Source organism: Pinus tabuliformis, chromosome X (genome assembly GCF_031772625.1).
Source record: "Pinus tabuliformis cultivar Carrire ecotype Pingquan chromosome X, CPIR1, whole genome shotgun sequence".
Taxonomy (NCBI): domain Eukaryota; kingdom Viridiplantae; phylum Streptophyta; class Pinopsida; order Pinales; family Pinaceae; genus Pinus; species Pinus tabuliformis.
This window is the reverse complement of record NC_142308.1, coordinates 1,289,218,101-1,289,238,192: the sequence shown is the minus strand read 5'-3', so window position 1 is coordinate 1,289,238,192 and position 20,092 is coordinate 1,289,218,101. Positions and strand designations below refer to the sequence as shown.

Genomic DNA, 20,092 nt, shown 5'->3' with positions numbered 1-20,092 from the left:
ACATATCCGTGTTGCTATTAAATGTTGAAAATGCTGTATTTATGATCGGTCGTTGTTGAATCAAAGGTATCTTTAAAGCTACTCTCGACTTGTACATCAAGGACTTGGGAATCCACGTCGTTCAGACTTCACCACCTCCTTGAAGTTGAGCTGTCACGACACTTGTTGCCCTCTCAACAATCTCGCTGTGCACTCACTCACATCTCACGACACTGGTTGCCCCCTTTTCGTACCCACATGCAAATTGTTTTCCAATATATATTTGTATTTTCGAAGAACTTATAATTCAACAACCAGTGTAAGGATAAAGTATGCGTTTGAACGCTTCCGTGTCAAGTGTTATGGCCTCTCCTTTTTATTTGCATAATAAAACTTGTTTTTTTGGGTTGCAGGCATTATTTTATCTTGGGCTTCACGGCACCTCTTTGCCCCGACCACACTCCATCTATTATTAGCTGGCGGTGGACTAACTTTCTAGATTTTATGGGAACCACCATGGAGAGTTGGGACTTTGGAAACCTGTTTCATTTCTCATTCGGTGCTTCCTCACGCTGTATCTTTTTGTTTCAGGTAGGAGCAGAATATGTCTAACTTCCTGCATATCTTGCTTTTCTGCACTTTCATATTCTGCAATTATGTAACAGACATGCTCTTTCGGGCTTTATTCGGTCTTTATTCTTTCACTTATCCTTTATCAGATTCATTTGTATTTCACCTGACAGCGATTCCAGTTTCTTTTTCCTTACTGGGAGCATCTGATTTTTCATGTTTTATATGAAAGCTTTGGATTTCAAATTAATTAGGCTAATAGGTGTGGCCTATTTTGCAACCCAGTTTCTAACTTTTTTATTCTTTAAAATATAAAAAATTTATAAATGGGTAGATTTAGAAAGAGTTTCCATTGTTCTAAACCTCAACTCTGGTGAGCTAGCTCCACTCTTGTGAGTCTTCAAGGTACAAATTTTAATAAATGACACATAAATATTTTGATGACTATAGATAACTATTCTAATCCTATTAGTTAACTGTGTCCTTTCAGAATTTTTAGTGCATAAATGCTTTTCCTTTGCATTTTTAACATGCAGAATATCTTTAGTCTTGTTGTTTCCTTGAGCTTTTTGTATATTGTCCCTGATTTGCATTTTCTACATGCATTCAGTGTTTGGGACGAGCAGCAGCATAAAATGGTTTGTTAATGGCGGGAAAGAATAGAAACTCCACAGGGAGTTCTCAGTTGATTGATGCCAAACTTGAAGAGTATCGAATTAAACAATGTCCTGCATGTGGTCATCAGATTGAACGCCAGGAGGTATGCGTATACGACAACCGCTCTCTTTTTCAATTTAGACATAACCCAATATGTTACCTGATAATGTTGTAGGATGCCCAGTGACAAGTTCAATGCAGGGAGACATATGTAGATCTCTAGATGTCCATGTATTGCAGAAACAATTTTCAACATCTGCTGTTCTGCTTTGGCCATGGACTGGTGGCAATTTGGAGGGTGGATTGCAACTTGGGTTTTCAGAAGTTGGACTTGCATGCTCCACCTCATGCCTGTGGTTGGTTTACTGTTGTAGGTTTTAACAAAATTGAACTTGCATGTTCCAACTTCCACCTACCTCATGTCTATGGTTGGCTCACTGTTGGTGTGGCAGAGTTGCACTCTTTTCAGCTAGGTGTTTTCCCTCCATGGAAAACCTATCAAGACAATCCAAAGGATGCTTTTCAGTATTGGTGAATGGCATTCTTGTAAACACATTGAAAATCCAAGGGATGCTTTTGAGTATTGGTGGATGGCAACCTATCAAGAAAATCCAAGAGATGCTTTTGAGTATTGGTGAATGGAATTCTTGTAAACTCTTTGAAAATCCAAGGGATGCTTTGAGTATCACTGGATGGCATTCTTGTAAACTCTTTTCAGCTAACTGTTTTTCCTCTATGGAAAACTTATCAGCTATGGAAAACTTATCAAAGGAAATTTAAGGAATGATACTTTCTTATATTAGTGGATGGAATTTCTGTAAACTCTTAATGAAATGCCCACTAATATTGAGCAAAATCAAAGTTAACTAACCCTTTGGACCTTAATAACGAACAATCTCAGCTGCTATTTCAGCTCTGTTCAAAATAATGAAGGAGAGCATACAATGTCTGCCCCAGAAATTATATGATTGTGCTAATAACGAGATGCTTGTTTGTTACAGGCTCTTCAAGATTGGCCTGGGCTTCCTTGTGGAGTAAAATTTGACCCTACAGATCAGGAGCTGATAGAACATCTACAAGGAAAGGTTGGCTTAGATAATTCCGCCCCTCATCCTTTGATTGACGAGTTCATTCCAACAATTGGAGGGGAAGATGGGATCTGTTATTCACATCCAGAAAAACTTCCAGGTATGTATTGTTCAAAACCTTAGTACGGATTTTCTGTCTATCTTTCAGTCTAATTTTCTCGCAATCTGGTAAATCAGAAATTCAAATTCGAATTGTGAACTCTCCCTAATTTGAGTGCCCCAGAGATGTGCCCCAGAGAGAGATTTTTCATGATGCTGAATTCATATGTCAGTCAAAAACCCACTTTTAAACAATAAAAGAATCAAAATCTGAACAAATTCTTTTAGCCAACTTCCCCAAAACTTCTGAACTTCTCACAATGAAACAACACCATTTTCAAAAATAATTATTTAGTCTAAATTACATTGGAAATTGATGTGCATCTTTATAATAGAAGTTCAGAGTTATAAACCAGCTATCGTCATGATGAGTCTGGTATACTATAAAGATGCACACTATGAATAATCTCCCATGCGACATTCTGACAAACTCAGCCACAGAAATCTTCAGACTGCAGTTATCTGTTTCTTTTTTAATTAGTGTCATAAGCACAATCAAAGCCTGTAATAAGCATGTTTTTTTTAATTAGTGTAATAAGCACAATCAAAGCCTGTAATAAGCATGTTGATTGATAGTTTCAGATTTTAGATTTCTGTGACCATTGTCTTTTTTTGCAAACATTCGGATCCATCACATTCATACTACATTATTCCCTGCTATTCTTGGTTCTGCCAGTCATTCTTCTTATTCAGTTAGTTTCCATTGTTATTGCATGCTATTTCTACTAAGATTGAGTTTATCTTTTGGTTACAGGAATATCTCGTGATGGCCTGATAAGGCATTTTTTCCATCGACCTTCGAAAGCATACACGACAGGCACCAGAAAAAGGAGAAAGATACAAACAGCCCGCGATGAGAGCAGTGAAGGCGAAACAAGATGGCACAAGACTGGTAAAACCAGACCAGTGCTGGTTAATGGCAAGCAGAAAGGGTGCAAGAAAATCTTAGTATTGTACACTAACTTTGGGAAGCACAAGAAACCCGAGAAAACAAATTGGGTGATGCATCAATATCATTTGGGTTCACAGGAAGAAGAGAAGGAAGGGGAGCTGGTGGTTTCCAAGATCTTCTATCAGACACAGCCGAGGCAATGCAATTGGGAAAAGGTTACAGATGGCGGGGATACGCACAGGGTTAGTGTCACAGAAGCAACTCAAGTTTCAGAGAGATGCACAGCTGGAGAAACTGTTAGTTCCACTGCCAGGCATATTTATAATCACTTGGAACAGCAAACGAAAATCACCCACCGTTCCTATGATTTATCTCTAGGCCAATCCAGATTAGAGGATAGTGATCGGGTGAGCATTTCTGAATAACTTAACCCTGAAAACCAGAAACAGCACCCAAGGAGACTGGTTTTTGGTAGAAAAGCATTCCAAAATCTTAAATAATGATACCACCTCCATGATTTGATCTTCATGCGGGTAAAAGATTGGAATGGAGATTCCTTTATGGGAAAAATCCTCTTTGTAACTGAGAAAAGCCTTGAGATTTGCTTAAAATTTGGGGATTTTTTTCACCCAAGCCAGGTTTCTGGGCCTTCTGGTACATTGCAAAAGATTTAAGATTTGATGTCTTCTGACTCAAATCAAGATTTTATTTGTTTACTCAAATTTTAACCATTTTTTAACCCAATTAGATACGTGTTTACAGTGATCACTCAGATGACGATGGGCTAGCTTTAAAGCGGCACGTAAGAACTTATATTACAAAGTAATTCATAATATTATTATTTTGGTCGAAATGCTGCAAAGGCGGTCATAATATTATTAATTTGGTAAATATTTATTTATTTATTTTTAATTTGGTCAATATTATTAATTTTTTTTAATAAATTTTATTTAAGTTTCGCTAAAAAATTAATCTTTAAGTTATATATATAATTTATTAAAATAATTTATTTAAAATAAAATTTAAATGATAAAAAAATATATAATTAAATTAAAAAAAATTAATTATAAATATATAAAATCGTATGTAATGAGTTTATCATTTAAGAAACTTAGTAAACATTTTTATATTGGTATTGTTAATTGATATTATTACTAATATAAATTAAAGCTAATTAATTTTAACATTATGATATATGCATCACTGATTTGCATTATGATATATGTATAATTGATTCACATTTTAATATTTTATATTATTAATATTTTATGTTATTAATAATTTTATGTTATAGAAATGAAATGGGATTTTTAATTGATTTATTAGTAAGTATTATTTTTTTATTTATCACTGATTTGCATTTTGATACATGTATAATTGATTCAAATTTTAATATTTTATATTATTAATAATTTTTCATTATAAAAATGAAATGGGATTTTTAATTGATTTATTAGTAAGTATTATTTTTACAATTGTGTTATTAATGATATTAGTAATTTTTAATTGTAAAATATATATAATTTTTTTGGTATTTTTTTCTATCTCAAAAAATATTTCGAAAATATATAAGTATATTTTTTAGGCATTTTGTTCTATTCAAAGTGACAAAAAGGCTTATAACCAAAGCTATAATGTAGAATGACCCTAAATAACAATAGCATCCCATAATTGTCTCTCCCTCCTATGGAACAATTGTCCTTCATCAAAATCCTTATCAAATTAATTTGTTTATATAATATCAATGAGTAATGCATCATTTGATAGAATATCAACATTAATGTTTCATCAAAATCTCTATCGAATTAACTTGTTTATATAACATTAGAATATCAACATTAATGTTTCATCAAAATCTCTATCGAAGTAACTTGTTTATATAACATCAATGATTGTTTGTATAATATCAATGAGTAATGCATCATTGGATAGAATATCAACATTAATGTTTTGTTCATGGAAAATGTGCTTGAATGTAATGCTTTGAAATTGTAATGAGATTGTCTTCAATTGTTGTGTTATATGAAGTATGCTTTGAAATTGTAATGAGATTGTCTTCAATTGTTGTGTTATATGAAGTAGACCCAAGTTAAACAATTCATGAAAGAGTGGTCCGTTGAATTGTTAACTTGGAGTCCCCATAAACTTACAAAAATAAGTTAATAGGGCATTTTAAAAAGCACATAATGATTGAATTCAATCTCATAGTGAAAGTTCAAGAAATGCAAAACAAAATCCAATTCCTCTAACTAGTCACTTCAAAAAAGCTCCTAGACCACTTCAAAAAAGCTCCTAGACATTAGTTTATTTATAGGAATGTCTTCCACTAATAAGGTCTTGGACTTATAAGAAATAGGAATGTCTTCCACTAATAAGGTCTTGGACTTATAATAAGAAATAGGAATGTCTTCCACTAATAAGGTCTTGGACTTATAATAAGAAATAATGGTCAACATTATGATATATTGAATATGGGCTAGAGAGCATCTTAAAAATTCTAAAATTGTGTTTAACCCAAAATTCCTAGAGAATTAGAATAACTAAGAGGCAATGATTTTAGTGATTCGTTAGTGAATTAAATTTGAATATAGTTAATAAAAAAATTCTCTAAGTAATCCTCTTAAACCTAAATAAACATTCCAAAAAATATATATTTAATTTACCATTCTTCTTACATAGATTACAAATGATAGGCTCAATTTAATTTTTCCTTAGGATAGACTCAATTTAAAATTTAATTTTTGCTAAAACTTATTTCACGTTGAAACTCATTCTTTCATAATTATCTTAAAAAAACATACTCTTTAATAACTTATTAATTTTTCTAAACTAAACGGTTTTTTAGAATCAAAGATTACTTGAACCATTGATCCAGCTTACTGATCCCAAGTAGATTAAACGACACGGCAATCTAATCTCCGAGTGTATACGTGCCTTGACCAAGTCAGCAGTAAATATTGACGATTTGTCAAAATTGCTTATTTCATCGATATTTTCTAATATGAATAGGTGCTTTTAATTTTTTTAAATTTAAAACATTATTAAAGAGTTTGGATTTCAAATATAATTGGGTTATATATTTTGATGCAAGTTGTTTTTAGTGTGTTTTTTATGAAATTTTTAATGTTCAATAATTGGGAGAAATTTTGATGGGCGTTATTTAAATTAGTTTTTTATCGGATATATAGATTTAGTATGATGAAAAAATGAAAAAAATTTAAGACATTTTTATTGTGAGAAGATTATTTATCAAATTTGTGATTTCAATACTAAAAAAACTCATTAAAAACAATTAGATTTTATTTATTTATTTAAAGGGATTGTTAAAAAGTCTGATCTCTTGGTGAAAGTTGAAGCAAAAAGCTCATTTTGAAACGGTCAGTATGTTACTGAAAACATTAATGCAATTGACGGATAAACTGCCGTGGAAGAAGGTTTCATTTATATATTGAAAAATAAAATAAAAACATATCCGCAACGAAGCCTTTCCCATTTCTGGTAACATAGAACACCTGTTCAGTTGAAAGTTCAAGTTTTTTCAATTCATCTCATTTGCGCCACAGTCGTGCTCGACAGGGAATCGATAGTCAGAGAACCCTCAAAGCACCCGTTGCACTCTTAGTTTTTGTCGATGCAATAGTTGACTTGCATCACAATAAAAGTATCCGAGTCGGTTAAACTTTGTAATCACAATAATAATATTAGTAATGGTTATATTAAATGGTTATATTAAATGGTGAGTAGATGTAAATAGGCATAAATTTAAATATATTATTAAAATTAGAAAAAAAATTATAAAAATAAATATTTTTTGTTGAATGGGGTTTTTGTGATTCATAATAATTATAAGAAGAAATGTTGGCGTAAATCACATTCAGAAAATCATTGTGGACGCGTTTCGAACCAACCAACCAGTGTGTGGTTCATCGTTAGGACCAGTTGAAAAATCAAAGCTATCTTTGCTAATTAAATACTTTGAGTAGAGCTTCCAAGGGCTAACTAGAACAACGTCTAAATTTGACTAGGGACCAGGGTCAAACAAATCAGTTATAAATTACAAGTAAACAAGGGACTTATATATATAAAAATAAAAATAAATATATATATATATATAATAATAATAATAATAATAAAATAATAATAAAATAAATAATTTATAATTTTAATAGTTATATACTAATATTTATATTTTCTATTTATCTTATTTAATATTTATTATTATTATTTATTTATTTTTTATATAGGTCCCTTGTTTACTTGTAATTTATCACTGATTTGTCTGATCTTGGTCCCTAATCAAATTTAGACGTTGTCCTAGTTAGTGGTTGGAAGCTCTGCTCAAAGTATTTAATTGGCAAAGATAGATCTGATTTTTCAACTGTCCTGATGATGAACCACACTGGTTGGTTCGAAACGCTTCGACAATGATTTTCTGAATGTGATTTACACCCAAATTTCTTCTTATAATAAATGTTTTTATTTTTATTTTATTTTATTTAATTATTTATATTTGGCTAAAAGTTTTTTTTTTTTTTTTCAATTTAGGGAACCAGAGTAATGGTGCAAGACCATATGGAAGAGTGAAAACCTGGCTTCTTAAGGACAACAGGCAGGTACTTATTTTATTTTATTAACTGTTTTTGCTTGGCTAAAAGCTCTTTTTTCTAGACTTTAGGGAAACAGGTTAACCATCCAAGACCATATGGAGGAGTGAAAACCTGCCCTTAAGGGACCACCAGCAGGTCCTTATTTTATTTTATTAACTGTTTTTGCTTGGCTAAATGTTCTTCTTCCTCGACCCTAAAGACCACCAGCAGGACCTTATTTTATTTTATTAATTGTTTTTACTTGCTTAAAAGCTCTTCTCCCTCTACCCTAAGGAAACAGGGTAATGGTCCAAGACCATATGGAGGAATGAAAACCTGCCCCTTAAGGACCACCAACAGGGCATTCTTGGTAGACTAATTTTTCTTGAATAAGGGTGATGAATTAGCTAGCATTCACAGATATCAATTGTCCTGACTGCTGATTTGAGAATTAAATTATGATTAGTTTTTTCACTACATAAAAAATCATACAAATTCATCCCAATAACAAAAAAATAATATTATTATAAATGAAATAATATTTATAAATTTATCTAAATCAGTATTTTCTTTCAAATAGATTTAATTATTATTTCAACATTCTACTCTTTATTCCAATGCAAAATTTCAACGTCGTGGGAGCCTCGACTTGAACGCCCAAGCAGTAGAGTTGGGTTTACAGAAAAAAATAATGCGGAAATCTTCTGGAATTCCGTGACAAAAGAGGTATGATAGTTGAACAGGATTAGTATTATAAATTATATATTTGGCAGAGGGCAATTATTCCTCCTGGGACATGATCAATAATTAAATATATTATCATGGCGTGCAGGTGCAGGAAGCTTTATCGCAGAGTCAGTGGTTCCTTCCGACCGATATCGTTTTATTGGCAGTCTGCTGAACGTGTAATCTTCTGATGGGAGAGACTGTTAAACCAGAGCTTCTGACATTATTGGTTGAAATTTGATTTAGAAAGAAAAAAAAGGTGATTTATTCAGTTCTCATTTATCTCCTGTATTTTTCTGTAAAGAAAGGCAAGAATAACTTGCATGGTAGGGATTCCAACCTTTCCCAAACGCAAAGTCAGACAGCAGTGCGCCTAACATAGAATGAAAACACCATTTTAGTATTCTCAGGTAACACTGCACTGAAAACATGACAGTACGGCTTCTTTTTGTTGTTTTCGATATTAAACTTTTGTACTTTTTGGAGCTAGAGATACAAGTCTGGTAGTTTCAGAAATTTTCTGGACCTACGGTTCTCTATTCTGATTGAAGTAACCAGAATAAAGTTTTTTTTAAAGGTTACTATAGTTTTAAATTCATCAGGGGCTAAGCTATGTTTATTTTGGTTGAGAAATAAATTTTATTATAAGTTTAAATTTGAAAGAGGTATGTTAGGTTAAGAGTTAAGTTATAAAGTTGTCTTTAGGGCGATTTTTTGGAAGTGTTTTCTGTGGATTTATTTGGTAAGAATTTATTGAAATCACAAGTTTGATGGGTAATCCATGCACAATAAAAGTGTTTTAGGGGTTTTTCAAGGTGTTGAATCCATATATACACTCAAAAAACTAGTTTAAATAATACAAATCAAGATCTCAACACAAATTTAAATGCCACATTCGGACCCCTGAAACTCCAAAAAATCGTACTAAAGACAACTCTTTAAATTATTATATAAAAAGAGTCACTTATTCTACAAAGTAGCGTCATATTAAAATGGTGTCATATTAAATTAACATCTATTTTTGTTTGACTTTAAAATTAAATATTATTATTATTATTGTTATTATTTATAAAAAATTGTTATTTTTTATATTAATTTGGAGTTGTTTCAGGGCCAAAACTTTATACATTTGCAATTAGATTTTCATCTAACATTGTAATTCTTAATGCACTTCCTACATACAAAAATTCTAAACTGATATCTTTTATATACCCTCTAGGAAACTCCAAAAATTAAAACATATTTGCATTGCATAATTTATATATGGATCATTCTACATTGACCTTTCCAATTGCCATGTTGATTTCAACATTTCCCATGTTTGCTTGACTAGATTGACTTGGATCTAGATCTTGGGGCCTTTCCCATGTTTGCTTGACTAGATTGACTTGGATCTAGATCTTGGGGCCTTTCCCATGTTTGCTTGACTAGATTGACTTGGATCTAGATCTTGGGGTGCATCTGCCAACACATTTGCCTTTCCTACCTGTTCTGAATCTATTGATTGGCTCACCTCGATTGTATTCCACCTTTCTCTCATGAATTTCTCTCCTCTGAGGCTTTTCCTCCCACAAATTCTAACTTAGCAAGGTGGAGATCCAACAAATCAGTGTGCAACTAAAGCCTCTCAAGTTTTGTCTGGAGCATACTAATCTTTTGCATCAACATGTTTAGTTGGGCCTTTACCTCCAATCCTACATATCCCCCTCTTTATTCAAAAGAGACAAAACATGTTTTGTTGTAGCCATGAGATAATCTAGATGGCTACTAAATTCCTCTTTCTCCATCATCAATGGCATCGCCATGGTTACAACCTCCCAATTAACCGTTCCCTCCACCCTGAACAACCAAATTGCCATTGCAGTCGAGAAGTTTATACACCATCGTGCCTTATATCTAGACCAAAGTTCCATGGTCAAGCCATTTATTTTCTCTTCAACTTCAATGCGTTCACCTGTGATGTACATCCATTTGACCGAACGCTCAAGTTCGTTGTTGATTTCACTACAAAGCTCATTGATCTCCATGAAGTCTATATACCTAAAACATGAATAAAATTCCTCAATTATGAGGATATCAAAACATACCTCCTCACATTTATTAATAATAAGATCTCTCTTACATTTGTCCAGATCCCAATAAGAGAATCGAGCCAACATTTGGGAAGGCAATTATAATGAAGTTTCTCAAAGCATGGGAGTGGGATGACGCTAGGACATCGAGCCACCTACCCCGTCAATCCTCCTCTACTAACATTTAATTCAAATAACTATCCAGATCTTCTATTACTGATTACTAGGATCATTGTATAGGAGAATAAGAACCAATAATTTCACCCTTAATCAATATTCCTCCTAATATTGCTCCTTTATTTGACAATGCATTCTCCTTTGAGTTTAGATGCCTTTTGATATGATAAAATTAAATTCTCATTTTTTCCTAATTGTATATTTATTCTTTGTAACATAGCAGGGTTAACTTGATTAACATTCTCTTGGAGCTTGAAAACCTATTGAATGATTATCATAGAATGCACAAATACCATTAGTTGTCGGATATTCATTGAGATAACTAACTCCAATCCTTGCCACAATGCTAAAAGTTCATCTTGATTGTTAGAAGCATTCAACAACCCCCATGAATATTGTAACTCCATTTCTTCATCGACATGATAGATAACCCCTCTTGCCCAAGCCTCCCTTGGATTACCTTTGGATGCTCCATCAAAAAATAGAGATAATTTCCCTTTATTAATCCTCCAATATCGGAATTCTTTAGGATCCATTGTTATACAAAAGGGTTTCTTAATTGATGGTTTACAATTGAAGTTGCTAGCCTGATGTGGTTGTTTACCAATTTTGATCCATTCTTTTCACTTAGCATCAATTCGTCCAATTCTCCCAGGTCATATCCATGGGTTGTTATAGATTCAAAGAGTAAATTCATCACTTTGATGGCCGCAGTGATTTCAATTGGAAATATTCCTTCAAAAATTGCTTTGTTATGCTCTGGCTAGACTACACAACAAAAGAAATTGCGAGGAGCCATCCTACAATGCATGGAGACAAAATTGGAATTTCCATGCCATGGGAATTTATCTTTCTAAATGACGAACATGTCGGATCATTTGTCTGAGAGATTTGCTATATCCATGATATTTCCTAATGCTTTTTTCCATACCTATAGTGTAAATTTGCATGCTCAAAACATATGAGGGATGTCTTCTTCTATCGTCTCACACAAGGCACACCTGGATGACCCTAGTATGTTTCCTTTTCTAAGGTTCTCCACCATTAAGATATTCTCATGGACTAACTCCCAACAAAATGTATTGATTTTTGGTAGGCCATCCTTGTGCTATATTATGCCCCATATCTTATCTAGGGGAGGGTGAGGCAAATTTTGAACCAACAATTCATATCCCACATTGGCTGTGTAAAATCATTTCTTGTTTCCCATCCATGTTCTTCGATCTGATCTAGAGACTTCAACTAGAGAATATCCTTTTAATGAATTAACTAGTGAAATCCAATGGGATTGGAAATTGACAGGAAGATCTTGGCAATGTCACCCATTCCAATATCCATTAAAATCCTGTTGCGAGATACCAACTAGTATATTATATCCATTGAACTTCATACAATTCGCGAGCTCCTTAACTCCCTCATTCTCAGCCATCGATAATGCAGATGGAACTTAATCTTCCTAGATCTTGATGCATACCCTATTTCCATATTGCCACCCTAGTTGGTATAGTATGATAAGCGCCACCCCCGCCTTTCTCTAGCCATGTTTCTTTCTTAGTTCTAACAATCTTATTTTTATGAAAATATTTTCGAACAAAGGCTTGCTTCTACCACCCTTTCGAGTATGAAAGAAGGTGCCACACAATTTTCGCTCCTAAGGCAAGATTTAGGAACAAGGGAGTTTTGATCCCTAATCCACCACAACATTTGGAAAGTTGAACTGTGCTCCAATTCACTAAATGAAACATGTTCTCATTTATTTTACCTCCTTGCTAGAGAAACTTTTGGATAAGGCTATTGATTTGATGTATTACCCCTTTTGGAGTGAGCAAACCTGATCCCATGCAAACATGAAGAGATGAAAATACAATCTTAATCAAAACAACCTTTCCCATATCATTCAACCATTGCACCCTTAAGATTGAATTATTTTTTTGAGTTTTTGAAGAACCTCTTCCCATTCTTTGGCATTTAAGGAACTGAGAGATATTGGAATACCTAGATATTTAAAAAATCTCTAGTCATTTGCAACTAGAAATTCTAATAACTTTGAGATCTCATTTAACGTTGCAATTGAACAATTCCATCCATAAATTTGTTGGGTGTGGGTTATATTCTTTCCATGACTAGCCCCACACACAGGGGGTTAGTGGGGGGGAGGTCACAGGGGAGGTGATAGCTCTTCCTGTTCATTGCACCGGGCGCAACAAGGGGTGAGGCAGCCCCCTTGTCGGGGGATTTGAGGGGGGCGGTAGTCCCCCTCTACGGGGTCTGGGGTAGCGCCCCGGGAATTTTTTTTTGGACCCTATATTAGGTGGGCAGACTTACCTATGGTTTTGTGCATAGTCTTTGCACATGGTCTTGGGCATTATTGTTTTCTATCCATGGCATTTTGTAGATCCGGTCAAGGGATCTATGGTTATGTTCTAATCTAGGGTTAATGGATTGGGGTTTATGGATGCTTCGGCATATATATATATATATATATATATATATATATATATATATATATATATATATATATATATATTGTAACATTGAAAAGAATATAATGAAAAATCAATTTGGTAGTCCTGGTTTTGGGATTTAGGGGAAAATCTTTGTGTATATATGTTTTATGTTTTATGTTCTTGCCATTGTTTATTTTATGTTTTTAGAATTCGTATGTAGGTAATGTTTGTACATGGTTAAAACCTACATTTGGTATCAAAGCTATTTTGGCTTCAAGCAGATGCCTTTATTGTTGAGGGGTTTTGCTTGGGCCTGTGGTAGACCCTGTTTAGTGGAAGATCTGCGGGATGGATTCTTGTGGTGAAAGAAGATGGCGAGCAGTGGAAAGATAGAGATTGATAAATTTAATGGTTAGAGTTTTGAGTTGTGGAAACTCAAAATGGAGGATTTGTTGGTGGATAAAGATCAGTGGATCGTGATAAATCTGGGTACTAAATCAATGACAATATCAGCTGAAAACTGGGAGAAGTTGGATCAGAAGGAAAAGAGAACAATATGGTTGTGTATTTTATATTCAATATTGTTGAATGTATCAGGGGAGACTTCAGCGAAGGCTTTGTGGGACAAGTTATGGACTTTGTACCAATCTAAGTCTCTAGTGATTAAATTGTTCCTACGGAAAAATATATATAACCTAAGGATGAAGGATGGAGACTCGATGACGGAGAATCTGAATGCCTTCAATACTATGGTAAGCAAATTGTTATATGTTGATATAAAAATTTCAAATGAATATCAGTGCATCAGTTGTTGTGTTCTCTACTAGATTCGTGGGCTAGTCTGGTTGTTGCAATAGGTAGCAATGCATCTGCTTTGCAGTTTGATGAAATAATCTCATCATTGCTCTTGGAGGAGATGAGACGGAAAAATACAGAGGGCTAGAATGGTGATGCCTTGTATGTACAAGGATGGTCCCAGAATAGAAACAAAATAAATCCTCAAGTGGGAGATCTAAATCTAGAACGAGATCTAAATCTCCAAGAAAACTTGTAAAGGTGTGACGGAAATGTAGAAAGGAAGGGAACTTCAAAAAGGATTGTAGATATAAATCTCATGAGAAAGGAAAGGGATCTGATGATGCTCCTTCTGTAGAGGTGGAAACCACCTCAAATGAAGGTGGGGATGTGTACTTGTCTTCTTCTTCAAGTACGCATGTAGATCATGAGGCATGGTTGATTGACTCAGGTGCATCCTTTCACTTCACTCCCCAAAGTGAGTGGTTCTGTGAGTATGATAAATATGACGGCGGTGATGTCTTCTTAGGGGATGACAGGAAGGCTAGAATTGTTGGTTACAGAAAAGTAAAGTTGAAGTTGCAAGGTGGAAGGATTAGAACACTTTTGTGTGTTCTGTGTATTCCCGCATTGGCTAGAAATCTGGTTTATGTAAGCAAGCTAGATGATGCTGGTGTAAAAATAGTGTTTAAGAAAGATACCTGCAAGATGGTTCGGGGAGCACTGGTATTGATGCGGGGAGTTCAGATTGGAACTATGTACAAGCTTCAGGGTAGCACTGTTATTGATGGGTGCAGCAGTTTTGTGGTTCATGAAAGTGGAGCATAAAATCTAGTGGTCTTTGGAGAAAATACCATGCTATGGCATCAAAGGCTTGGAAATATTGTAGAGAAGGGCCTTCCCATAGTTCATGGTAATGGTATTATAGAAGGTATGTCTAATGTCTCTCTGGATTTTGATTTATGTGAAAATTGTGTATATGGGAAGTAGAATTGGGTTAGTTTCCCCTCTGGGGCTAAGAGGGCGAAAAAAATATTAGAGCTTGTGCACAGTGATTTGTTTGGGTCTGTGTTGGTTCCATCACTGGGTAAGTTTGTGTACTATGTATCATTTATAGATAACTTCTCAAGGAATACATGTATATATTTCCTCAAGAAGAAATATGATGTCTCTCACAGGCTTAAAGAATTTAAGGCTTTGGTGGAAAACCAGAAAGAGAAGAAGATAAAGGTGCTGAGACTACTCCATAAACACCTCAGAAAAATGGAGTTGTAGAAAGAATGAACAGAACGTTGATCAAAAGGAAAGAAGCATGCTCAGTGGTGTCAGGTTAGGACAAGAATTTTGGGCAGAGGCAGTGGAGATTGCATGTTACCTGGTCAAGATATCACCTTCATCAAAGTTGGAGGATAAGACTCCACAAGAGGTACGGATTGGTAAGAAACCCTCTCTTTCACATCTGAGGGTATTTGGATGTGATGCATATGTACATGTTCCAAAGGATAAAAGAACCAAGTTGGATAGTAAATTTGAAAGGTGCATCTTTATTGGATATAAGGATGGTTTAAAAGGTTATAAACTTTGGAACCCAGAAACAAGGAAGGTTGTGTACAACCACGATGTGGTGTTTATAGAGGTGAAAGATGTTATTAAACATGAAGTCCTACCAAAGGAACCTGAGAAGATAAAGTTTGAGCTAAAGGAGGAGGAATACGACTCTACAACATAAGAGGAATCAGAAAATGAAAAGCCACAAACTCTAGCTATGAGAAGATCAATTCGAGAAAGAAGACAACCAGAAATGTATAGTCCAACTAATTTCTGTTCAAAATTTTCTTTATCTATTGTAACTGATGATGATGCCAGAATTGTGAGGGAAGCAGTAGATTCAGAGGATGAAAAACTCTAGAAAGAGGCCACGGTTGATGAAATGGCATCTTTGCAAAAAAATGAGGCTTGGGATCTGTTGGAGTTGATGGCTGGAAGGAAACCCATTGGAAGAAAATGAGTTTTAAGAAGAAGATGAATGCAGAAGAAAAGGTGGAGAAATACAAAGCTCAGTTGGTAGCAAAGGGTTATTCCCAGGTGCTTGGAATTGATATTGGTGATATTTTTTCTCCTATTGCCAAGGTAGCTTCTATTAGATTAATTTTATTTGTTGTTGTTGCTTTTGATTTTGAGGTAGAAAAAATGGATGTGAAGGCATCATTTCTTCACGGGGATTTGGAAGAAGAGATCTACATGAAGCAACCTGAAGGCTTTGCGGTGAAGGGTAAGAAAGAACTAGTATGCAAGTTAAAAACGTCTTTGTATGGGTTAAAACAATCACCAAGGATGTGGTATCAGAAATTTGATACATATATATGGGGACTTGGCTTCACCAGAAGAAAAGAAGATCACTGTGTGTATTTTAAATTAATTGGTGACTGTGTTATTTATTTGGTCTTGTATGTGGATGATATGTTGTTTAATGGAAATAACAAAGAAATTATGCAGGCCCTGAAGACCCAATTGTCCTTTGAATTGGACATGAAAGATCTCAGTGCTACAAACTATATTTTGGGCATGGAAATTAAATGAGATCAGGCAAAGAGGAAACTTTAGCTAAACCTGAGGAAGTATGTCGAGACAATACTGTAGAGGTTTAATATGTAGGATAGTAAAATAATGAAGGTTCCTAGTCCTATAGGTTTAAAGTTGTCTCCTGAATAGTGTCCCAAGACAGAAGAAGAGGAAGATGACATGTCTCGTATTCCTTATGCAAGTGTAGTCAATAGCCTGATGTATGTAATGGTCTGTACTAAACTAGACATTTCACATGCAGTGGGAGTATTGAGTAGGTTTATGTAAAAAGTAAGGAAGGAGCATTGGACAATAGTGAAGCGGGTTTTCAGGTATTTGCATAGCACTAGTGATTATGGTCTGTGCTACCAAGGAAGGCCATGATTTGATAAAATTTTGGACATCCGTGGATTTGTTGATGCATCTGGATCATAGAAGATCTACAACTGGGTACGTATTTAACCTATTTGGAGGTGTAGTCAGTTGGATGAGAAAGAGACGGTCTGTAGTGGCACTTTCAACTACAAAGGCAGAATGCATGGAAACCATTCTTGCAAGAAATGACGCAGTTTGGTTGCAGGGACTATGTTCAATGTGGGGTTGGTACAACGAGCTATAAGGATAGACTGTGATAGCCAAAGTGCAATTTTCTTGGCAAAGAACCCTGCTTATCATTCAGAGACAAAGCACATTTATGTTTAGCATCACTTTGTAAGGGATATGGTTGAGGACAAAAAGGTGTTGCTCGTAAACGTGGACACTTTGAAGAATGTTGCATATGCATTGACGAAGTCTATGAGCATTGAGAATTTTTCTTGGTGTAGAGAAACAATGGGCATTGTAGGGTTGGACCAATGACTAAGCTCTCCTGTGGGCCCCCATGGAAAGAAAACAACAAGTGGGAGAATGTTGGGTGTGTTTTATATTCTTTCCATGACTAGCCCCACGTACAAGGGGTGATAACACTCCCTGTTCATTGCACCGGGTGTAGCAGGGGGGTTTGAGGGGGGGCGGTAGCCCCCCTCTACGGGGTCCAGGGAAGCGCCCATTGGAAAATTTTTTTGGACCCTATATTAGGTGGGTGGACCTACCTATGGTTTTATGCATGGTTTTTGCACATGGTTTTGGGCATGATGGTTTTCTGCCCATGGTATTTTGTAGATCCGGTCAAGGGAACTACAATTATGTTCTAATCCAGGGTTAATGGATTTGGGTTTATGGATGCTTCAACATGTATATATATGTATTGTAACATTGAAAGGAATATAATGAAAAATAAATCTAGTAGTCCTAGTTTTGGGATCCAGGGGAAAATCTCTATGTATATCTATTTTATGTTTTATGCTCTCGCCGTTGTTTATTTTCTGTTTTTAGAATTCCTATGCAGGTAATGTCTATACGGGGTTAAAACCTACAAAATTTGACTTTTATTTTTATTGACCACTCCTTCGGACATGTCGAGGTATGAATTCAATATTCTTTTGAAGTGATTCACAATTATTTTGGAGGCATGTACAAGGAGTACGATGTCATCTGCAAACTATAAATGATTCAACCCTTTTACGTTCCTTGCTATACTTAAACCAACTAGATTTCCTTCCAGCCTTTCCTTTTCTAGATTCTTGGTCAAGATTTTAACTACTGTAATATATAACAAAGGGCACATGGGGAAACCATTCTTAAGATCCCTTGAAACAACAAAAAAAGCAATGGGATGACCATTTACAAGCGACAGAATCCATGGGGACCCAATACAAGATTTTATGCATCTAGTAAATTCATTGCAAAATCCCAATTTTTATAAAAGTGCCTAACCCATTCATATTCATTGCCCATGTCCATCTCAATGACTATGCTAGATTATCCCACTTGCTTTCTAGAGTGAATGGCCTCTTGTACTAATATTATATTATCCAAAATTTGTCTCTACTACATAAAGCCTTCCTGGTTCTTGGAGATGAACTTGGGCAAGAGTTACTTCAATCTTGAAGCTATGATTTATGTGATAATTTTGTAAAAACATTACAAGGAGAAATACGTCTAAATCATAAGAATTTTACAAGATTTGACCCCTTAGGAATAAGGGTGAGAAAGGAGGAGCTTGTGCTTCCCCCAATATTATCTTTCCTTATCATTGCATTCAACATGTGTAACATATCATTTTTAATCAAGTTCCATAAAGCTATATAGAAACTTATAGAAAATCCATTCAGTCTAGGGGCTTTATTTGGATCCAAGTCCTAATTAGCTTCCATTACCTATTCTTCTTCTATTTCTATAAGAAGGAGATGATTGGCCCATTATGAAACAATAGAGGGAATACAATGAAGAAACTCTTGAGTTTTCACCATCTCTACTTCTCTATCCTCTTGATATTGAGATTTGAAATGGAGGAATGATTCTTGCTCAATATCCTAAAATGCAGTCAATCTCGGCCTTCCTTCATAAGCTATATCCTTTACTCTGTTTCAAACTTCTTGAGCCTTTTGTTTCTTGTGAAAATAGGAAGTCTTTTTATCTCCAACTTGAAGCCACAAGCTCGACGACTTTAATCTCCACAATTCTTCTTCCTTCCTACTTTTTGAAAATATTTGCCTCGCTAATTCCTTTTCTTTTTTAATATTCCAAGTCTCCACTTGACTAATTTCAATCAGACTCTATTGAGCTTCTAATTGTTTAAGTAATTCCATCCTTTTTTTCCCTAGGGGGCTCATAAGTATCCTTCAACCATCTTCTTAACACCTTCTTTACTACTTTCAATTTAGATTCCCATACATAGGAAGGAGATCCATTAACTGGATCCATGCATATCTTCTTGATTAGCTCCACTTCTCCATCTTTCTTTAACTATGTAGAGTTTAAATGGAATGGAATTGGGCCTAGATCTTCGATGTGTCCATAACTAAGGATATCGAGTGGTGATTGGACTCGCCATGTGCTAAGATTGATGAAGTGCAATCCATCCCCTTTATAAGCCAACTACTATGAATAAAAAGATGATCTAGTTGAGTAGTGATATGATTATCCCCATTCCTTCGATTCAACCAGGTGTATTTACCTCTTTTAGGGAGGATATCCACTAAATCCCATTCAGAGGATAGATCTTCGATTTTCTCTCTTAGTTGATCATGAACTAGGTTTCCCCCTCTCTTCTCTAAGGACCTGAGAATTGTGTTGAAATCCCCACTATAATACAATTATTTTGTCGTAATCTCTCTTTAAGGGTGTTGAGTGAATCCATAAATTATGGTTTCTCCCCATACAACATTGATGCATATACATTGATAATGGGTATTTGATCACCCATATCTTTTCTTTCTAAAAGTACCATCATCCAAAAATGTTATTTAATGCAATCTATTAAGTTAAAATAGGAACTTGACCAAAACATACCTATTCTACAAAAGGCTCATCTAGAATATTGAGCAACTCCAATTCTATC

General features: G+C 34.8%; 1 protein-coding gene across 3 annotated transcripts; it reads left to right on the top strand.

Annotated features, from left to right (window-relative positions):
- Window positions 1-392: 392 nt before the first annotated feature.
- On the top strand, window positions 393-4,029 carry LOC149144765 (NAC domain-containing protein 75-like). Of its 3 annotated transcripts, none has more exons than XM_089447921.1 (4): window positions 393-570; window positions 1,160-1,309; window positions 2,208-2,394; window positions 3,148-4,029. In XM_089447921.1, exons 2-4 carry the CDS (start codon window positions 1,196-1,198, stop codon window positions 3,708-3,710), a joined length of 864 nt encoding a protein of 287 aa, XP_089304047.1. In that variant the 5' UTR covers window positions 393-570; window positions 1,160-1,195; the 3' UTR covers window positions 3,711-4,029. The 3 variants fall into 3 exon arrangements, with proteins under 3 accessions (XP_089304047.1, XP_089304048.1, XP_089304049.1); XM_089447922.1 differs by lacking the exon at window positions 393-570 and adding an exon at window positions 645-668; XM_089447923.1 differs by lacking the exon at window positions 393-570 and adding an exon at window positions 930-954.
- The last annotated feature ends 16,063 nt before the right edge of the window (window positions 4,030-20,092 follow it).

What these genes read in the sequence shown, in the direction of transcription:
- LOC149144765 (XM_089447921.1), top strand. Translation starts at nt 1,196, where the DNA reads ATGGCGGGAAAGAATAGAAACTCCACAGGGAGTTCTCAGTTGATTGAT. An exon ending in ATCAGATTGAACGCCAGGAG is followed by an intron (nt 1,310 to 2,207) that starts GTATGCGTATAC and finishes TGTTTGTTACAG; the next exon opens with GCTCTTCAAGATTGGCCTGG. An exon ending in ACATCCAGAAAAACTTCCAG is followed by an intron (nt 2,395 to 3,147) that starts GTATGTATTGTT and finishes TTTTGGTTACAG; the next exon opens with GAATATCTCGTGATGGCCTG.